This window comes from Primulina tabacum, chromosome 14 (assembly GCF_025594145.1).
Source record: "Primulina tabacum isolate GXHZ01 chromosome 14, ASM2559414v2, whole genome shotgun sequence".
Classification (NCBI taxonomy): domain Eukaryota; kingdom Viridiplantae; phylum Streptophyta; class Magnoliopsida; order Lamiales; family Gesneriaceae; genus Primulina; species Primulina tabacum.
In genome coordinates, this window is record NC_134563.1 from 35,017,770 (window position 1) to 35,038,555 (window position 20,786).

The window sequence follows — 20,786 nt, forward strand, 5'->3', positions numbered from 1 at the left end:
ATAATTTACTGCATTACTCCACTTGTGGAAAGTGTTGGGAGAGTTGTAAAATTAGAACTTTTACTTCAAGGACGCATACTTATTTACAATTGACGGGTGTTATTATATTACATAGAGGAGACAGATTTCTTGCTTATTACTGTGCTGGTCAATTAGCTTGTCGATCCTGTGGTGATTCATCACCCCAAAGGCCACACTTTTCCAAGATTTGGTGAAGAATTTTGCAAGTTTTTTCTATCAAACTCTCATTATACACACACACGCACAAATATAGCCAATGGCATTGTTGTCTTGCTGTCCAGAGGAGAAAGGTTTGAAGAGCATGCTAGGATTTCTTGAGAGTATGCTAGAAGAGGTTAAAGGGGTGGTGGGAGAGGGAAAAATAATTGGTTTTTCAAATTAAATGCGACACTTGTAATATTCATACAAAAAAATAAGGAATGAATTATAGTATTTTATTTTCATTTTCTTTGTTTTCTTCTTGGAACTACAAATTACACTTTAATTTAAATCGAGGTTGTAAAACTCGGATTGCGTAACGGTGGTCACTGCGATCAATAGGAATAAGAAAAAGGTTCTCTTTCTTTTTTCAACACATAAATCACCATTTCATTCCATCATTTTTTTGTTAATTTCATGTCATGTGGTGGTAGTAGCAGCCCATGTGAGCAGAATTAAGCACGCGCTCTGAATGAGCAACTCTGTAACCCAAGTAAAAAAAATCAAGAAAACGGGAAAAATAGCAATTAATTTAAACTGCGTTGTATCATTTTCTATATATATGTATGCACATATATATTATATTGAACACGTTGCCTAACATATAGTACACCTCCTAGCTTCAGCAAGAATCTCCCGAAATATTCATACCAAGAATATGTTTGATCCTACGGAATTTGGGCAATTTCAAGCAAAATTTTATGCAAAGACTGAGGCTTTGAGAAAAAGGGACAGTGGTCGCTGCCTTTGATCTTAAAGACACCTTCGGGTGGATTTTCTCTGACAAGCTTTTCTTGTACATCTGGCGAAAGGGCATGATCATCCAGCGTTTGAATGTAGAATCGATGTCCAGTTCCATACTTTTCTGCTGATAAAGACATTTTCTCCATCATGGGAATAAGAGGAATGGGTCTCATGGAAACCATAGCTAAAGCAACATCCTGGAACAAGATGATAAAAATCATGCAGTTAGTCCAAGTGACAAGGAAAAAATCATATGCTTTCTATTCTTAGCTTGTGTTAAACAAATGCACCAGACAAGATGAATTCTTGTATTTCAGATTACAAGATAAAGGATGTCAAACTTGAAGGTCGTCTACATTTCACTTGTTCATAGTTAAATTACATATTTAAAGGAACACAAAGGATTAATAAACAGGTATGCCTGGCATGTTAAAAGAGGTAGCCTTTCAAAAGCAGTTGCTTTTTAAGATCGTGAATTGGTTTGGATCGTGAAACCAAGACAAGAAGAGCATTATTTATTTTAAAAAATATTGTATTGGACAGAAGCTATTTCCAAAAAATGCTCAAGAAAACCGAAAACTTAAGCTACAACTTCTCTTTGACGAAAAAAGGCTTTCTTTTACTGGACTGCTTCTAATTTTTTCTTAAAAAGGAACTATAAGAACTTTAATAAAGCACTTTTCTAAGCTACATTCTTCTGTGTTCAACTATTCACCGATCCTATTCCTATGTTCCTATCAGATACCACATTATATAGAGCCATTAAGTTACTTCATATACTACCCAGTGGTAGCTCTAATTTTTTTTTTCTGATTTCGCTAAAGTTATCACTACTTGTTCGTGGTTGTACTCATACAAGAAACAACAGATCATCACACTAAATCGCTTATCGAGAATGAATGAGTAATGAAGAAACTTTATGTACTACTGCTATGTAAATCTATTCACAAGTCCAAGATATGATTTGAACTCCAAAATCAGTAAACTTACCTTAGCAGGAGATTGATTAAAATATAACCCATGCATTTGCTGTTTTTCAAACATGAATGTCGTTGGAGGATTGTCTTTACCATTACCATAAATTAGAGACTTCGACTCAGGTGAAAAAAGTTCTGCAGAACCAATCTGCAAGAGAATTATGTTAAAGCATGATATCACAGAAAATGAATACCACAAAAGCAGGGCGTAGTCCACAAGAACATGTCATCCTCTGTGCCTGCTAAACAAAGCAGGCTAAATGGAAATGGCAAAATTCGCTAAAAGTTCAAGACAGATGATAAAAGCTTACTTAATGGAGACCAACATATTAATTTTCTATGAAGGAAACAAACAAAGTTTAATCATTTTCTCTTTTGGTCAGTAAATGCAATTTCGAGAAATTCCAGATTAATTATGAGTTCCAATGTTCCACTGATTTAGGACATAGCATCAAGTTACTTTGCAAAGAAAAGAAACTTTGAGAGCAAAACTTTAAACACACCTCTTCAGCAAACACATCAAAAGGCCTCTGTCCATCAGATACCATTGTAGCACAAATGTAGATGGCTTTTGAGATCTTCTCTGGGAGATGCTCTAATGCATAGGAAATGCAAGCACCTCCACTACTGTGGCCAACCAATATAACCTGCAAAGACACACCTGTTACTCGGTCTGCAGTCAATGCCAGTCGACAGAAACTAAAAGTGGGCTCTGAAATGGATCGACTATAAATTCCAAGTACTTCCTACCTTTTCATCCTCTGACAATTTTTGCAGAAAATCAATCAAAGGTTTTGAGTACTCTGCCAGTGTGGAAACCTTGTTTGTATCAGTTAGATCAATACCAGATCCTGTTAGATCCAAGGCGGTAGGAAGTAACCCTGATTCCTCGAGTAATGCGATACTTTTATACCAACACCAAGCTCCGAATCCTTCACCGTGTACCAAAACAAATTTCTTTGTTTTGAGATTCTCCAAAAACTCTGGTAACTGTAAATGATACACGTATGAAAGAGGATGATCCCCTAAAAGAAGGTATTTAGGGGCTTGTGCTCGTCTAAAAAAAATGCTTGCAAAAATATCCTTACCAGCCAACTGACAAGTGATATGATAAGTAACTCAGAATGGAGTTGTGGCACATCTTTAATCTTACAAGACACCGTATATAAAAATCAAACCACCATTTGCACCAAGATTTATTAAATATCACAAATATGACTCCTCAATCCTAAAAAAAGAACCACCTTTTCACTTTCTCAAAGAAAAAGCCCCATAAATCCCGACTTTTTCCACTCATTGAACAGGGTCATTAATCTTAGCCACACTTTCTATGTACGCAAATAAAAAATAAACACAAATTAAGAGATAACATATATAACTCAACCTTTTTCGTTTAGATCCTAATCGTGGCTCCGCTCCCCAAATTCAAAACAAATTTCGCAAAAGTACCAGTAAATATTAACAAGGAAATTAGTGCAGACTACAAAAAGAAGCAAAAAACAAGCACAAGGCACCGCGAACATGTAAAGCTTTACCTGTTTATTATTAGCAGGGGCACTAGAAAAAGGGTCAGACAAATTGGTGGTGTGGCGGCGAGAGCTCGTGGATCCAATTCGCCTAGACATGGACCCATTCTCAAATCTCTGAGAAAGCTGATGCTGCTGAATAGCCAGAGCAAGCGCTTGCCTGTGCAGCAATTCTTCCTCTGTTGCACCCTTCCTCTTCGACAACGAACCCCTTTTACTTCTTGATATAATCCCACCATTCTTGCTATCCTTCTTAGGCATACACATGAGCTGATTCCCCATTCTGGAAGAGTAAAGATTGAATTTTTAACAAAACCCAGATTCTATTTTTCTTGATTAGTCAGCGAAAAACCAAAGAGGCAGCAATTGCTTTCGAGGGTAAGAGAAACAAGTAGGTGGTTGGGGAGAAGGGTGGTTTTATTTTTAGAATACTGACTAATAATGCAATTGCGATGATTAAAAAACCAAAATAAAAGTCGTGTGGGAACGACCCCAAAACCAGCTCAACTGCAAATTCAAGCAAGCAATTTAATGCAAGCGATCTTTTTGAACGTTCATTGTCTGTTTGCACTGACTCCCATTGAGGTGAGAAGTGAAGACAAATGAACAATATGGCCATTTTTACTTGGTATTTTTTTCCTTTTTGCAGTAAAGTGTTTTATAATTTATTTTATCATTGTGGTTCTTGCTCTCTTGTTTCTTTATTATTATATTCCTTTTTCTGTTATTGTCTTTTTTGCCATTGGATAACATCGCCATTCATAAAAGGTCTAATGATAACGACTCATCGATATTTCCATTTCATGATGTCATTTGGAGGAAAATTTAATTTATAATCTCTTTTTGGAAAAAATGGACAATTATTATTTGATAAAAATTTTTGTGAGATGGTCTCAGGATCATATTTTGTTAGATGAATATCTTATTCGGATCATCCATGAAAAATTATTACTTTTTAGGCTAAGAGTATTATTTTTTATTGTGAATATCGGTAGGGTTGACCCGTCTCACAGATAAAGATTCGTGAGGTCGTCTCACAAAATATTTACTCTATTTATTTGATTAGTCCAGTTATGTCAGCAAAAGATATATTTTTTGATAAAATTCGAATATTTTAAAAAAGAATATAATTTAAGTTTTTGAATGCTAAACTATTATCCTGATTTTTTTAACAACCATTATCCTATTTGTTTCCAAAGAAACCACATCTTATGCTAAGATCAATTAATCTTTATTATTTAATATTACGAATTCGGAATCTTTACTGCTGAGTTGACAAGATATGGTTTTAAGCTAAAAGTGGTTGATTCCTTATTAAAATTTTTGGAGTAAAAAGGATGCCATAATTTATTTAATGACCCAAGAATTAGTTCATTGACCAGAAACCTACCTAGTCAGAAAAGTTAAAGATGCAACCAAATCAAGCGTCACCTTTAGAGAGTCGACCTATACTTATTTCAAACTTCTTTTTTTATATAGAAAAAGGCACATGTATCTAAACTTTTTGCATGAAACTAATATTTGGAATCAACATCTTCCAACCCATATTTTGGATGATAAGGTATGATACACTTTTTCAAAATATAAAGAGTTCAATCATTTGTAGTCTCGCCTCTGTCATCCCACATAATACTTGCCCAATGAAATTTATATGATCAATATGATTTGCAAACTAATGCATTAACTTTTTGAATTTTCTCATAACATATCAAAAACAGCGACAGCAGGTTTTAAGGTTTTAAAATAAATGGAACGAACCAACTCTCCTAGCTTGGAAAAGATAATCTAATGACGAAAAATGACCCAAGTCTAGATTTTTAGTGATTAGAAATATTTATATATAAAGTACAACTAATCAAATTATACCCTCTAATGAAAGACGAGGAGACTTGTAATAATCCAGCATTGTAATCTAGAGCAAATTGTTTCAACCTTCGCATATTAAATTTTACAGTGCGATACAGATGTTGTGAAAGAGAAGTGCTACAGGATAGTGAGTGAGAAATGGAATGTGACCGCAACTTCTGAATCGAAGCAAGGAGATATATGTTATTTAGCAATTAAATTCACACATAGGCAGCCGAAATTTCCTAAGAAAGTTTCTTAGGATCCTCCTCCTCATCGTCATCAGAATCACCACTTTCTCGAAACCGTGGGTTTTTCTCCTGAAAATCAAAATGACAAAGGAATATGATGACCAGAGACGGCATTTTCAATTCTGTTGTTTCTTGAGTGGGGTCGAAAAATACACACAGGCTTCAGTAAACACATTAATCTCAATCAGATAACGTGAATGAGATCTTATCATAAGTCTTCTCTAATTTTCTGTTATCAAATAATTTTTTCCAAAGCTTATAAATGTACATAGAGCATATGAACGTTGAATGGTTGAAACAACCAGAAGCAGCAGCAGATCATTTTGGAACGAGATTTTAAAAAGTAATACATAAAGGTTAAAAATGTATTGTCCTAGCATTAACGACAAAAACTTACAGGTCTGGATTCATGCTCTGGAATTCTCCGGTATACATAATCTGACCTTCTCTTTGAGAAATCTGAACCCCCGCGGTCATCTTCCCGGTATCGTTTGCGAGGGTAATCTGTTTTTTCAAATTATGGAAGCAACTGATGAGTTTTAGTCAAGACAACAAAGACAGTCTACGATGCAACAAGAATAATACCTCTGCCATGGCGGTGAGGTCGCCCTTGATGATAGTTTCCACCAAGTCCACCAACTACAGTAGTTGAAGGTCAGAAATAAATTCATTAGGTTCATATACAAAGATTATACACCAATATACAGTTAAATCCTCGAAGATATTCATTACAACCACTTAATAACCCATATACCATGTATCCATGTGACAGAGTTCATAGATTTCACCTTAGTCATAAACATATTCTACAGAAAAGTCAAAACTCCAAACATGTATGAACGTTTAGTTCAGCAATTCAGTTTTACAAGCAAGATGATTAACTATGTATCCATAAGCAAATGAAAATCACACTCAAGGAGACAAGGACCATCGAATAAAAATATTTTTTAATTGTGGCTATTTATAGAGAAGTTTTACGTGCGTTCCGTGACAAGGACCTTAAGTTTTGTGATTGAAGACATGCAAATCATGGTTAACCAAATGCCACTTACAGTCAGAAGTCATAACAGGTGGAAATGATCCGGCACCATAATCCACTAGCTGCCTCTGTGCTTCCAACTCTTTTTGTACTAATTTACCATAACCACCTCTACGTATGATAAATCAAGGAAACTGGCAAAATTTCATGTCATTTTAATCAGACAGATAAATTACAGTATACCAACGGATCTTATCTTATTCCTATAAAACTATAACTCACAAATTTCAACCAACATACATGCGAAAACAAGATGTCATGCACAATGCACCCAATGAAAGACGGGGGTTACCACATGAAGTGTAGAGTACACAGAACATGACTTGGTGAAACTGATCATGAAAGGGAAGGTACAACAGCTAAGAAATCCAATATGACATGCCTTTAGAACTTATGACAAATTAGAATTTCGGTCACGATTCACATAGTTTTCGATCTGGATTTTATTCTAATTTTGTTTATAGGAACAAAAATTAATAAATGATTTTCTGATTTCAGTTCGCGGTTCTGTCAACTCCAATATAGTAATGCTCAACTAAAAAAAACAGTAGTTCTCTAAGAATTCTAAGCATACAAAATCTTTGCACAAAGAATAATAACAATTTTATAAAAAACTGAGTAAAATCAAGCATGAATCCAATAATTTAAGAAGTCGAAATAACAGTTGTTCTAAGTAATAGGTTAAAAGGATATCTGGATCATAGTCAGTCCGATATTCATCCCTCACCTAGTAAAAAGAAAAGGAATCAATTAGTTCTAACATTAGATTTCTAACTGTAGATTAGGAGGATGAAGAAAATTTATTTGCATCACCTGCCCACCACTTCGGCCACGACCCCACTGCCTGCCCTCTTGAAACCCCCAATCAAAATCAACACGAATAGGACGATCATCAAGAATTGTACCACTAATATATTTGACACAATCTTCGGTATCTTCCCTGGAGTAGTACCTGACAAGTGCAAGGTTCCAATATATCTTCCCATTTCATTTTATCTCAAAGATCATAAGGATTAATTAACAATATAAAGCAATCGAGTATTAGAGAAACTTAAAAGTTACATAACAGCAATGGAAAAAATTAATCTGTTACAACTCAAATCACCTCAAAGACATAAATTAGCATCGAGCTACAAAGATGAAAGTCATAAAGGAGCAGAAAAGGATGTCAGAATTGGACAAATTGCTACTCTTGGTGTAACTACAAAAGTGTGGCATTTTCTTCAACATTTACCAGAGAAAATATTTTTAAGTATATGACAATCAATAAATTAATTTTGAAGAAAAGCGACCCAACATTTGGCACATAATTCAAGTTAATCATATGATAGGCATGATGTGTGTGTATGAACTGTTAACTATATAAAGACTCCACAGGCTAGTATCTATGCATGCTCAAAAAAGGTATAACCCATAAGTATTACTCATTAATGGTTATTCACCGAATGATTATCGACGTCCAACGAAACCCACAAACAGCACAATTTTCAATGCACTGGTCAATTCCTCAGGGTTAGTAACATTTCTCAAAAATAAAAATAAAAAAAAGCAGCACAGAAATAACTTAAATTAATTTAATAAACTTTCAGCCCATATAATGTTGCTTTTTTAGTTCTGAGATGAACAAAACAAAGAAACAGCTAAAAAATTTAAGCCCGTCTGCAGCTAATACCCAAGGAACTAGAGTGTATCAGTTAATGCAAAGTCTTACACAACAAAGCAGAATCCACATGGTGTTTTAGAGTTCTTATCCAAACCCATGATCATCTTCTTAATCTCTCCAGCTCGAGAGAATAGCTCATACACTTGCTCCTCTGTAGTGTAAAATGACATGTTTCCAACATAAACTGTGGTCGAGCTCAAAAGCGCCTCTTCAAATTCTTCCTGCGTCCCAGAAAACCTCCTATCCCGATAAACTGATATCTTGTTCGGATCCTGAGGCAAAGTTAAAGCAATAAATATAGAAAATTGACAACGCCCCAAGAACAAGAGATTAGAAGTAAACCATGCACAATTTCTGAAGAATGTGATGCCACATTTACTGCTGAGTGCTGAATCATCAACTACCCCACAAACCCCCAACAGAAATTAGCAAGTTATAATGGACAAACCTAGAAGCCTTATACCGTGCAATATCAAAATGCCAAAAATTAAAAAAAAAAATCAAAAAATGTATCAAAAGAAACCGCGCAAAAATGGTGAATATGTAGTGACAACAAAGCAAAAATCTGTGAAGCATAAAGCACAACATTTTCTGAAGAACAAACAAAGAGCTCAAAATCCCTAGCTGCAAATTGGAGTTCGATACTTCAAGTGTTGCATAATATGAACATAAATATTGTTCCAGAACCTTCCAGTGATCTTAAATAGTTCACGACAGTACGTTATATGGTTCACGGGAGTACGTTAGATGGGAAAAAACGCGAATTACCTTGAAGAGGGAGGCCATCATAAATTTCTACAAGACGAATCAGAAAAGTGAATTCGTTAGAAATTAAAACCAAAATTAGCAACGATTACACAGATATTGTAAACCGGATTGACGGACGCGACTTGAAATCGCACCGAAAAGTTTTTGGCAACGGTGAAGAACACTTGCCTATCGGTGATGACGAGGACGACGAAAGTGGGCGAGGCTTGGGTTTGGGTTTGGGTTGTCCCGGGCTTGTAGGTTTGTACTTTTGGGCTTCAGGTTCGCTCTGATCCTGGGCTTCTTTTAAGTATTATATACACTATATTTTTTAATTTTTAAAAAAATTGAAAATTTTATATATTTTTTACATCTCAATTCTGAATGAGATATCAGATATGTAAAAATGGTGTAGGCCCGCCCACCAGTTTATCTTCTCTTGTAAAATAGGCAAGTTGATGTTTATACAGCCATTCTCTAACCATAACTATGACACATCACTCTTGTCGAAAAAACGAGGTAAGAAAAGTCATACGGAAGCGCTGGAGGGAAGGGAACAGTCTTAGCTACGCAAGGACCTTGTGAAGCTTAAACGGATAAAGAAGTCTCCTTGCGTCACTGGTGGTGAGTATGGCAATCAAATTATAAAGAAACACAGAAAATATGCACTTGGGCATTCTGTTGGAGAACGGAGAATTTTAGTAAATATTTAAAATCAGTGGAGAAATAAGGCCTAACGTAGTATATTAACCCAAAAAGAGTTCTTGCCTGGAACGTTAGTTCAGTTAGTCGCATTTTATGGTGATTTGATCGCCTTTGATTGGCGCATAGTTATGTGGGAGATATTGACATGTGAGTAATGTGGAGGGAGCAGAAGTAAACAGGATCCGATTTTTCCGGATGCCAAGAATGTTGAATAAGTTCTGGGTGTCTCAGAAAGTTGAAGATTTCTAACTATAAAGCTTCAGTTGTGCAGCGAAGCAATTTGTATCCATGGCGTAAGATGATGCGGTCTTTTCCAGTGTGTAAAAGAAGAAATCAGTTTAAAGTACGTCGCAGCGAAATGAAAGTAGAGGAGAGCCTAGTGGATGAAGCCTGTGAATTAGCGAATGGAACAGAACTTACAATCGGAAATGAAGTAGACTGTATTCAAGCTTATCTTTTCAAGGCGGTGAAGAACAATAATGCAACTGGGATTTTGTTATTGTCCGATATTTTAGGTTTTGAAGACTCCGCCATCAGAGATTTTGCCAACGGTGTCGCCTGCAATGGTTACAAGTAAAACCAATTCCTTTCCTCGTTATCATTCTGTTGTTGATTTGGTTCAACTAAAGCTTGCTATGTTTATCATATAACCAATTTTGTAGAGGAGCCCTTAACGTCTTCTCAAGTTAACAAATGTATGGAATGGATGCTAACGTTAATGCATTTTCTGATTCTTGTTGAACATTAAAACTTTGCAGTGTTCTAGTTTCAAATTTGTTTGATGGGGATCCATGGACAAAAGATAGGCCAATGGCTTTGTTAGAAGAAGGCAGGAGCCACAGCGTATAGTAAAAGATGTACTTACGTCTGCCGAATGGATGGTTAGTGAATTTGCGACTCTTGGGATTTCAAACAATCTTGGAATAATTGGTTTTTGCTTTGGAGGCGGCCGGGTTATCGATGTTCTGGCGCAAGGCCTCATTTTATGGCACGAGGATAGACTCCTGATGCTAGTAATATAAAAGCGCCTCTGCTGTCAATCGCAGGTGACAATGACACACTTTGTCCCGTAGACATTTTGGAAGGAATTTTGAAGAGCGACAAGGAATCAAATATGGTCATTTTTTGAGGAAGGGGACACGACTCCTGAAGAAGATGCAGATGCAGAGGAAGCTTTTGTGGTCATGAGAAATTGGCTTAATAATGGCTTGCTTGTAAATAACTGAGAGGGTTTCGTGTAGAAATACATCCGTAAAAGTGCGTATATAACTTAATTTATGTTCTATCTTCTCCAGGTGGGAAAAAATGTGCCACCCCTCCCTTCAGGTTCATTGTTCGGTTGAATCAAGATTAGATTTTTTATTTGTGAGCTGTCATAAAGATCAAATTTAAGGATACATAAATAAAGGAAAAGGATCAAATACATCTAAAAATTTTATCCCTAGTTTGGGTGTGCTCCAGCTAAATTTGGATGGGGAAATATTTTATATTTGAGCTCATTCGAGCAATTATTAGCTCGAATTTGAACTTTAAACGAGCTCCGATATCATGTAGTGATGTAGAGACCCAAGAAAACAAACTCGGGCTGAAAGGAGTTCAAATCAAGAAAATGAAACTAAAAAATTGGTACGCGTGACTGAAGTTTAACATTAAGCATATGTGAAATGTTACGAGGTCCAAAAGAGAAGATAAAACAAAATGTGACATAAAACCAATAAAGTGGAGAAGAAATTTCACTAATCACTTGAGTATGAAAAACAGAAGCAACATAAAACCAAATAAGTCAAACCAAGATGATCCCCGTAACAATTTAAATTCGCTCTTCCGATGCTTCCAATGTAAGTTCCAGGAGACACGGTAAAAAAAGGATAACAAAAATGGGTATTACTGATTAAAGTAGGCACTTCCTCTAGAAGACCAACTCATGAGGTTTCATGCCAGCCTTGAGGGAGAACCTTGCACCCAAATAGGCCTTCAATTCAGGGACAGACTCGATAGCTTTTAGCAAAGGTGCATCAGCAGCTTTTTGGTCATCCTTCTTCTCTGTGGGGAGTGCGGTTTTATCCTATAGATATGGACCATTTACGCCGTTGGATAGGAATAATCAAGAACAACAGTGTGTCAATTCATTAAAAAGTTATACCTGTTTCTCTGCCTCGAAGAATTCATTCTCCCCCTTAGTCTTCTTCTTCTCAACTTGTTTGGCAAAGTACTTGTCATCAAACTTCTCCAAGTTCACCCCAGCAACATCAACCTTTGTGGATGTTCCAATAACATATGACTGGTTGACACGTCTAAGAGGAACACCATTTATCTTGAATGGACCTATGGAAGTATTATTATTCAATAAAAAAATGGGCGACCTCAATAAATTTAGTCGCCAAGCTAATGAAATGAATATCTAAAGTACCTCCCAAGATCAAAATCAGGTTCAGATAATACCAATTTCCACAACATAATTCTGGTTAATCATCAATAAGTAAAAAATTGAAACCCCGGAAAAATGAAAACAAACAGAATGTCTGAAAAACTGATTCACAAATTCAAAATATCGCAGACAGTTGCATCGTGCATATCTACATTGCAAAGAACAATTTTTTTTACCATTCATCATCGTTTGAATATCATGAAACCCAAAAAAAATTGATTACCTCCATAAATGCATATAGAAATTGATAAGGCTGCAGGAAATGAGAAAAAATAGAAAAGATAAATCCCCAGATCAACAAAATATTTACTCACCAGTGACAAGGAGCAAGCCAGAAGAAAGTTGCTTCAAGAAGACAACCCTTTTACCCTTAAACCTTCCGGCCAATACAATCAACACTGTCCCAGGAGTAATACTAGCTCTAAATCCAAAAAACACCAAAAAAAATGTATCAGAAAACAACATATTCTTAGTCAAAAAGCAAGACTGAGAGATAAAATCTTTAATATAACCTGAGCTTAGTGGGCTTGGACTTGCGCTTGTTTGAGAGCGGCTTCTTGACGTCATCAGCCGGGTAAAACTTCTGTGGCTTCTCCGCCACGGAAGCCGCCGCCGCCTTTTCGTGGTGGGGGAATTTGCCTCCGTTTTTCTGTTTGATTGCCCAGAGTCCACGTTTGTGGTACGTTACTGATCTAGAGTGTTTTCGTATCCCGCGAATGAGTTCCGGGTTACGGGAAGCTCTTGCGATCTTCTGCTTGGGCGCCATTTCAAGCTCTAGAGGTGCGTTGCGGGTTCCAATTGGGGAGAGAACAGCAGCAAGAAGAACCCTAGTAGAAACATATGCGACCAGTTTTGTAAAACCTAATTAGGCCCTAGTGAAAGGCCTACGGTAAGTTCGTAATTTACACGGGCTTACCCAAAAAGGCCCAAATAAACAAAATTATAAAATTTGGGCTTAAACCAAGAAGTAGCCCAACCCTGGTTTTTCTTGGTCCTGCTTGAAAACGACTCTAGGCGTCAATAGATAACTTTGTCCATAACTTTCATATTGTAAATGACAAATTTCAATTTTTTCTACCTTTCTCTTTCTTTATTATTATTATTTTTTTTACTTTTATTCCGTTTTGATCTCAATTATCCTCTTCATGATTTTGAATAAGGTAAAAAATTAGTATAAATAATCGTTTTGAACAAAAACAATTAGTACTTAATTTGGAAAAATCTGAATACATTAATAACAAGTAGTATTAAATGTGAGCGAGTCATGACGCGATATTATGTCTATACTATCTTCAAAACATTATTTCTAGTATTGATTTGACATTATATAATTAGTCATATATGATTTTTATAGACCAACAATGCATTAAGCATGTGGACGTGAGTAACAAGTCCAACATTTGTAGCATTAACATCAATTAAAAGAGTATGTCTCTTGTGAGACGGTCTAACGAATCTTTATCTGTGAAATGAGTCAATCCTACCGATATTCACAATAAAAAGTTATATTTTTTTCATGGATGACCCAAATAAAACATATGTCTCACAAAATATGATCCGTGAGACCGTAAGCTTTTGCCCAATTAAAATAGCAAAAAATAACTATTTGCAGGAAAGAAACATATATCTATCACAGGTATTGTTGAAATCGTTTATTACAAATATTCGAGATAATATAAAGCATTAGAACTAATATTTTTCTTGATTTTAAAATTACCACTGTGTGTGAGTCGATATATACACTCTAAATTGACATCGAATGCATGCATATTCCGGTCAGTTGAAGATTACCTTAGAACAATTCAATGGAGAGTATAGAGTCGTGTCGTGCCTTAACTGGAGAATGGCATGTTGGTGGCCCTCATATCCCCAAAATGAGCAAGAAAGGGGGAGTTGTTAGCTTTAGGTTTAAACCACTCTTTTTTCTTCGAATAATAATTGTGAAATTCACGATCTCGTTTGCCCTAAAATCAATTACCAGGTCGCTCCTCCGTCCTTATTTTCTCGAATTTCACGTTAATGATGGTTGCTTAATGTGCTTTTTCTCTAATTAATCTGATTTTAAAAGTGCTAATACTATAATAAAAGTGATTACCCACTTGGTCTTGCAGGTTAAGATTCCGGAGGAAGATACTCGAACACGGTGAATGTTTGATTTTTATTTTTCGAGAATATGATTTTTACGAAGACTTCACATAAATTAATTGAAAATATATTAAAACTTAAATCTTTAGTTTAAATATCTTAATTAAATAATAAAATAACTATCATGCGGTTCAGATGAACTTTTAAATTTTGAGAAATTACAAACTACGATTAAGATTATGAAAATGTATGATATGAACAAATTTCAAACCTCGACTTTAACAATTGATTCAAAACATCATCAACTATTTCAAACGTATTTTGCAATATTATGTGTAACATACTTTAGATTCAAAACATCATAAACTATTTCATAATATGTATTTTGTAACATTATGTATTAGATAAAAACTTGTGTACGACGGTCTCACGAGTCGTATTTTGTGATATGGATTTTTTATTTGGGTCATCCATTAAAAAATATTACTTTTTATGCTAAGAGTATTACTTATTATGTGAATATCGGTAGGATTGACCTGTCTCACAGATAAAGATTCGTGAGACCGTCTTCTCACAAGAGACCTACGCTACGTATTAACATAATTTATGTCTGAAGCATAAACCATATTGATAAAAACTTGTATGAGATGATCTCACGGGTCATATTTTGTGAGATAAACATCTTATTTGGGTCATCCATGAAAAAATATTACTTTTTATACTAACATTATTACTTTTTATTGTGAATGTCGATAAGATTGACATGTCTCACAGTAAAAATTCGTGTCTCACAGTAAAATTCGTGAAGGCGTACTCATCCAAATTTTATACTTAATATATATGGTTTGACTGGTTTTCGTTCGTACAGACTTACATTCGATGTAGTAACACGTACAAAAACATAGAGCTGCTGTGTTTCGCTTTGTCTTCTTCGAGTACTGGCCGTTTCTTTTCACACACACATCGAACTGGGAACTTGCTCTCAACTGTACCCAATTCTTCTCCACTCGAGTAAATCATAATCGATATTAGTAATGTCCGGGGAATCCACTCAAACTGACCCACGAGTACTTGTCCACCAGACACCGCTGGCTGCGGAGGAGGCAGAATTGCCACTACAGCAAGAACTGGGATCTGCTGCCGAGAAACCGCTGGAGTCGGTGGACAAAGACTCGCTCACTCCTTTCCCTGTTGAAGAAAAGCTGAAGGACCTCGTCATTGTGACAGAGAAAAGCACCCCACTGGAGCCGTCGTCTCTGGAACCGCCGTTTGCGGAGGAGCATCTTTCTCTCAACCTGACGGAAACTGATTCCACTGCCTCGGACTCTAGGACGCTAGTTTCTGCTTTAGAAGTGCAATCTCAAGAAGCTGCACAATCCGAAGATGAGAAACTGACAGGAAAGAAGACGGTCCCCGTGGCTTTGGGTTCTTTCAAGGAAGAAAGCAATAATCCTTCAGATCTCTCATATTTTCATCGCAGAACACTCGAAGAGTTCAAATATAATATACAAGAAGTTCTTAAACATGGCCTGTTTTCCTCGGACAATCCGACTGCGCCTGAAGAAATGTCCATTTGGGGTGTGCCCTTGTTGAAAGACGATCGGAGTGACGTGATTTTGCTCAAGTTTCTACGAGCCCGCGACTTTAAAGTACAAGAATCCTTCGACATGTTGAAGAACACGATAAATGGCGAAAGGAGTTTAATGTTGATGAATTAGTGAAGGAGGATTTGGGTGATGATCTTGAAAAGGTTGTCTTTATGCAGGGACACGATAAAAACGGACACCCGGTATGTTACAACGTTTATGGGGAGTTTCTGAATAAAGAGTTGTATTTCAATACGTTCGCTGATGGGGAAAAAAGAATGAGGTTTCTGAGGTGGAGAGTACAGTTTCTTGAAAGAAGTATCAGGAAACTGGACTTTAATCCCGGTGGGATCAATACAATTTTTCAAGTTAGTGATCTCAAGAATTCTCCCGGACTGGGGAAAAGGGAGCTTCACACTGCGACAAAACAGGCTTTGCAGATTCTTCAGGATAATTATCCTGAATTTGTGGCAAAACAGGTATTGATTTGGTTGATATGGATTTATGACGGGTTTTGGCTTCGAGGTGATCCTGGGAAATTACGAGACTCTGAAGTGATGCAATCGTGATACTGTTATTTGGATTATGTCATAATTTTGGTCTCTATTGAACTGTCTGTGTTACGAAAAATGTGTCCTATTATACTAACATCCTCGGTATTTAGGCGATATAATTAAATGGTTCTTTGCTATATCTAAAGGAGCAGACATATAGAGATTCTTTTGTTCGTAATGCATCAGTGTAGATATTGGATAAGAGAATATAACATTGATTCTTTATCAATTTGTGTGAGGGTTGATACTGGACGAATTTATGGAGTGGGTAATTTCTTTATCTGCCTGATAGACTTTGGTTGGATGATATCTGTTTGCATGTAGGCGTATTTAATGTAATCTTTATACCCCTGTGGATTATGGAATAATCCTTTCTTGCTTTTAGGTGTTCATCAATGTCCCTTGGTGGTACTTGGCGTTCTACAAAACGATCAGCCCCTTCCTGACTAAGCGGACCAAAAGTAAATTTGTGTTTTCTGGATCGACAAAGACTGCCGAAACTCTTTGCAAGTGCGAGAAGTTTTATAAATGAATAGCTCTCATTGTGATTTTTAGAGAGGCATGCGAAGTTGGAATAACCTGGTAATTGATTTGTGTAACAGGTATATATTGCCGGAGCAAGTGCCAACTCGATATGGTGGCCTTCATGTGGATTTCTGTGAATGCAACCCCGAGTTCACTGTCGATGATCCTGCCACAGAGATCACCATAAATCCTATGACTAAGAAAACTGTGGAAATCATAATAAATGAGGTCTGCTGTCATAAAGATAGTAGCTATCACTATTGATAATTTAGAGTGAAAGATTAGCAGTTTCCTTTGTGTGATTGGGTTTCTAATTTACCTGCAGAAATGCACTCTTGTTTGGGAGCTTCGTGTAGTGGGCTGGGAAGTGAGCTATTGTGCTGAGTATATACCAAACACAAAACGTAGATACACGGTGATCATACAGAATACCAGGAAGATGGCTCCAACTGATGAACCAGTTGTGTCTGACAATTTCAGTGTTTCGGAGCTGGGTACGATATTACTCACCATTGACAATACCACTGCCAAGAAGAAGAAGCTTCTTTACAGATTCAAAGTTACGCCCTATGTTGACTGATGTAACAGGGAAGGAGAGCTCTAGTTTTCAAGTAAACTACTTGCTCATCTCCCATTTTTTGAACATATGGAGTCCTTTCTCTCGTGATAACTAGTGTTTTCAGATTGATCGTTTGTTTGTTTTTTTTTTTTTTTGCGGTCATTTGTTTCACCCTAGTCAGTAATCATGTTCTAAGTGGAGGCAGAAATGCACCTCCTGTTGTGTTATAAGCCCTCCTAAATACAAAATCCTGCTGTTGAAGGGCCGTCCGAAAAACACGTTTGTGGCTGCTGGTAAATATGTTGCAAGACGTGGATGTTTCATTATAGAACATTTTCCCCTTAGTTTGGTTATTTTTGCTGTATTTTTTGCCTTGTATTGTCTTTTTTTTTTTGGGAGCTCTATGACAGCATTATGTCTGTATTTACGTGATGGGTATACATTTCTTGTTATTTTCTGTTTGGTTATCATTGGAAATCCATTTCAATGACATGCATCGAATTTCAACTCATTAATAAAAATTCTGGATTGTGCACTTATGCTCCTGATATTCCTTGATGGCATATTCTTTGAATCCCTTAATCTATCGACCGCTCATTCGTATGCTAAATCTTCCTTCATTTTTTAAGCAATAATCAAGTTCAGTGGTTATGATGACATTAGGTTTAGTTTGGTAGTCTATCATCTAATCTTGACTGTGACCTATTATGACAGAAAATACGTTCTTTCTCTTTTACATTTGTGTCCAAAAGTGATCAGCTTTCATTTCAATGTCTTTGTTCATCAATAATAGTAAATTTCTGTCGTAACCTCTTCACTATTTGTAAAGTGATGACAAATGTCAAGTGGTTGCAAGTGCATTCTGTTGCGCTAAGTCGGTTTCGTGCACACGCGTCGGCCCATGACATGATGCTGGACATCATTTTATCATTTATGTTGCTGCAAACACACACTTCAAAACCATTTAAGAACCACGATGGATGATTGATCTATGGGTTTCACTCGCCAAGTCTTTTTTCCCAAATTTCATCTGTCTGGTGAAGTTCACTTGTCAATAATGGTGCATGGAGCTCTGTGTATAGGCAGCAATATGCTCTGTTTCGACAAGGCACGTGACAATTAATGAGCTAATCCGCTCCCATGCTGCCATTGTGTTTATTGAGTTTTTGCAATTTTCGGTGCTAAAATTTATTGAACCGGTGTTTCACAGTTGTTCCGGATTTATATAATATTTATGTCTTGTTTCCGATATTGGTGTCATGCTGCCGCAATATTTTTAAGAACACAGCAATTTTTGCAGCTGAAAATTTTTAATGCAATACGCTGTTTTAATGAACCAAAGACCTGCCTAGGAACATAGATCGCTAGATGCACAGAAACAGGACAGGACCACCAACATTGAATTCTTATGCTCAATGCAATCTGCCCAAACTCGGTGGTGCCATTGAACGTAGGACTCGAGACCAGAAGATGTGGAGGGGCTTTAGTGAAACAAAACAGCAAAGACATGTGAAAAACTACAAGACATGAAAATCGAACTCAGCCTCACATTGCATGTGTATTGTTAGAACATAGGCACGCTATGATTTTAATATACAATGACGACATATTGGATTTATTTATCACGACCACAAACGTGGTACTCTGCTATAGTATCGGCGGATTTGAAATTCATCAATCATAAGACAATATCCAAATATTTTTTTGTGACGATGAAATCTACAGTAGTTGTCATTGTATTTCAAAATAAAATAAATTTTATTAATATGAATGGAGACGAACACGAAGAATCATTACCCCCACACCCAACCTTTTTCAAAACACAATCATTTATCGTGTTAATAATTAGTTCGTGCTTGACTTTGGCTTAGTTGTGATTGCCAACCCTGCTTCGTCTTTTTCTCAATACCGAATAATCTGTCTAACCACAAAGGAATCCGAGAGGCAATCATTGACATTGGAGGGTACATTGAATTCGGATCATAATCAAGAAAACTTGACCATTTAATTATATGGTCATTATTTTCCAAGAATATTTTTATGAGATGGGTTATCCAATTTTCATAATTCTTTTTCTTCCACGCGAAATTAATGTCAATTTTTTAAAATATATAATATAAAATACATCAAATTAATGTTGTCCACGGTTTTTTCAAGATGCAAATCTAACAAGTAATTTATTGGTCTTTATTAGTACTTATTATCAGTACTTGATTCCCATATTTCTTTTTTTTTTTTCCCTCAATTGAAATAATTTGGTATGAAACTTATTAAGATTGAAACTTGGACCTAAATCAACCACAAAAGCTAGTTTAAGGGGAGATGATTGTCCAAGACCATATATACAACTTCCAGATATTTTATTCAACCGATGTGTGAAAACTAACAGAACTCAAGTTTCGTTAAAAAGAATAAATGTTATATGTCAAAAGAAAGAAAAATGCCAAAAAAAGCTTGAACCTTTTTGGACAAGCATCCCCGGTCACTATATAGTATTTGATAAATACGAGGAAAAACTAAAAAGTATTAATATTATTCAAATATTTCAATCTAGTACCATTGTGTTAATATCTCCAAAAAAAAGAGGGAATTTTCCATGAAAATAACTTTCAAGATACAGAATGAGTAATAATGGTCGTGTAAGCGATTCTACAGAGTTTGGGGTTGTGATTAAAGTCTTTGTTTACATTTTCTCTCATTTTTTTTAAAAAAAATTTGTGTGTACAAACACTAAATATAAAGAAAGAAGAAGCATGCATCGTTTTTATTGTCTGAATTTCGAGGGAATTATTGTACTCCCTCGAAACAGACAAGTGCTCCGTATGGTCATTTTCTGATCTCCCGACTGAACAAACAATAATACAAAAAATTTGCCCCCCGCAAACCAAAAAAATAAATAAATAATATTTATTAATGATTTTCCGAGTTTGATTTGATGTTACTCCACTCGATCTCTTTTTAATTTCTTACTAGAAAAATTCCCATTTGCTCTAATTCTTTTTTCATATCTTCTTAAAAAAATATCATATTATTACATCACATTATAGCAAACTTTAAAGAACAAAAAACACTAACAAAAACAAAAACAAAAAGTTAGTCGAAATCAAAAGGTAGTTTAAGAATTTAGTCACAACGTTCTTTTGTTTAACGGAAAATTCTATGCTACATCGGATGTGCTTCATCGTTCCATCGTTCCGTTGATGTTATTGGTGGGTCTCTGTTTCTGTTTCTGGATTTTTATATTGATGAACAGAGTGATAAACTAAGACTTTTGCTAACAAAGTTGGGGTGTGTGTAATTTTTAGAGACTAAACTTTTAGGACAAAATCATAC

The 20,786-nt window shown here is 35.9% G+C and overlaps 3 protein-coding genes and 2 pseudogenes across 6 annotated transcripts; 2 read left to right on the top strand and 3 right to left on the bottom strand.

The window, feature by feature from the left end:
* Nucleotides 1–727: 727 nt before the first annotated feature.
* LOC142524912 (putative methylesterase 12, chloroplastic) lies at nucleotides 728–4,069 on the bottom strand. Its single transcript, XM_075629067.1, has 5 exons — nucleotides 3,476–4,069; nucleotides 2,691–2,930; nucleotides 2,444–2,587; nucleotides 1,954–2,088; nucleotides 728–1,160 (listed from the first exon to the last, which is right to left on the bottom strand). The coding sequence occupies exons 1-5, from the start codon at nucleotides 3,746–3,748 to the stop codon at nucleotides 888–890; spliced, it is 1,065 nt and encodes a 354-aa protein (XP_075485182.1). The 5' UTR covers nucleotides 3,749–4,069; the 3' UTR covers nucleotides 728–887.
* A 1,254-nt stretch (nucleotides 4,070–5,323) lies between these two features.
* Nucleotides 5,324–9,295, bottom strand: LOC142524321 (nuclear cap-binding protein subunit 2-like). 4 transcript variants are annotated; one of them, XM_075628258.1, is made up of 9 exons: nucleotides 9,137–9,295; nucleotides 9,033–9,059; nucleotides 8,313–8,536; nucleotides 7,415–7,553; nucleotides 7,295–7,328; nucleotides 6,615–6,716; nucleotides 6,148–6,201; nucleotides 5,960–6,066; nucleotides 5,324–5,631 (listed from the first exon to the last, which is right to left on the bottom strand). In XM_075628258.1, exons 2-9 carry the CDS (start codon nucleotides 9,051–9,053, stop codon nucleotides 5,557–5,559), a joined length of 756 nt encoding a protein of 251 aa, XP_075484373.1. In that variant the 5' UTR covers nucleotides 9,054–9,059; nucleotides 9,137–9,295; the 3' UTR covers nucleotides 5,324–5,556. The 4 variants fall into 4 exon arrangements, with proteins under 4 accessions (XP_075484373.1, XP_075484374.1, XP_075484372.1 ...); XM_075628259.1 differs by having other exon boundaries at nucleotides 9,201–9,276; XM_075628257.1 differs by having other exon boundaries at nucleotides 5,324–5,460; nucleotides 5,533–5,631; nucleotides 9,033–9,253.
* A 254-nt stretch (nucleotides 9,296–9,549) lies between these two features.
* Nucleotides 9,550–11,303, top strand: LOC142525046 (uncharacterized; annotated as a pseudogene).
* Nucleotides 11,304–11,431: 128 nt separating this feature from the next.
* LOC142525047 (large ribosomal subunit protein eL6-like) lies at nucleotides 11,432–12,979 on the bottom strand. Its single transcript, XM_075629217.1, has 4 exons — nucleotides 12,657–12,979; nucleotides 12,459–12,565; nucleotides 11,860–12,041; nucleotides 11,432–11,781 (listed from the first exon to the last, which is right to left on the bottom strand). The coding sequence occupies exons 1-4, from the start codon at nucleotides 12,908–12,910 to the stop codon at nucleotides 11,626–11,628; spliced, it is 699 nt and encodes a 232-aa protein (XP_075485332.1). The 5' UTR covers nucleotides 12,911–12,979; the 3' UTR covers nucleotides 11,432–11,625.
* Nucleotides 12,980–15,090: 2,111 nt separating this feature from the next.
* On the top strand, nucleotides 15,091–17,988 carry LOC142525121 (patellin-3-like; annotated as a pseudogene).
* Nucleotides 17,989–20,786: the final 2,798 nt, after the last annotated feature.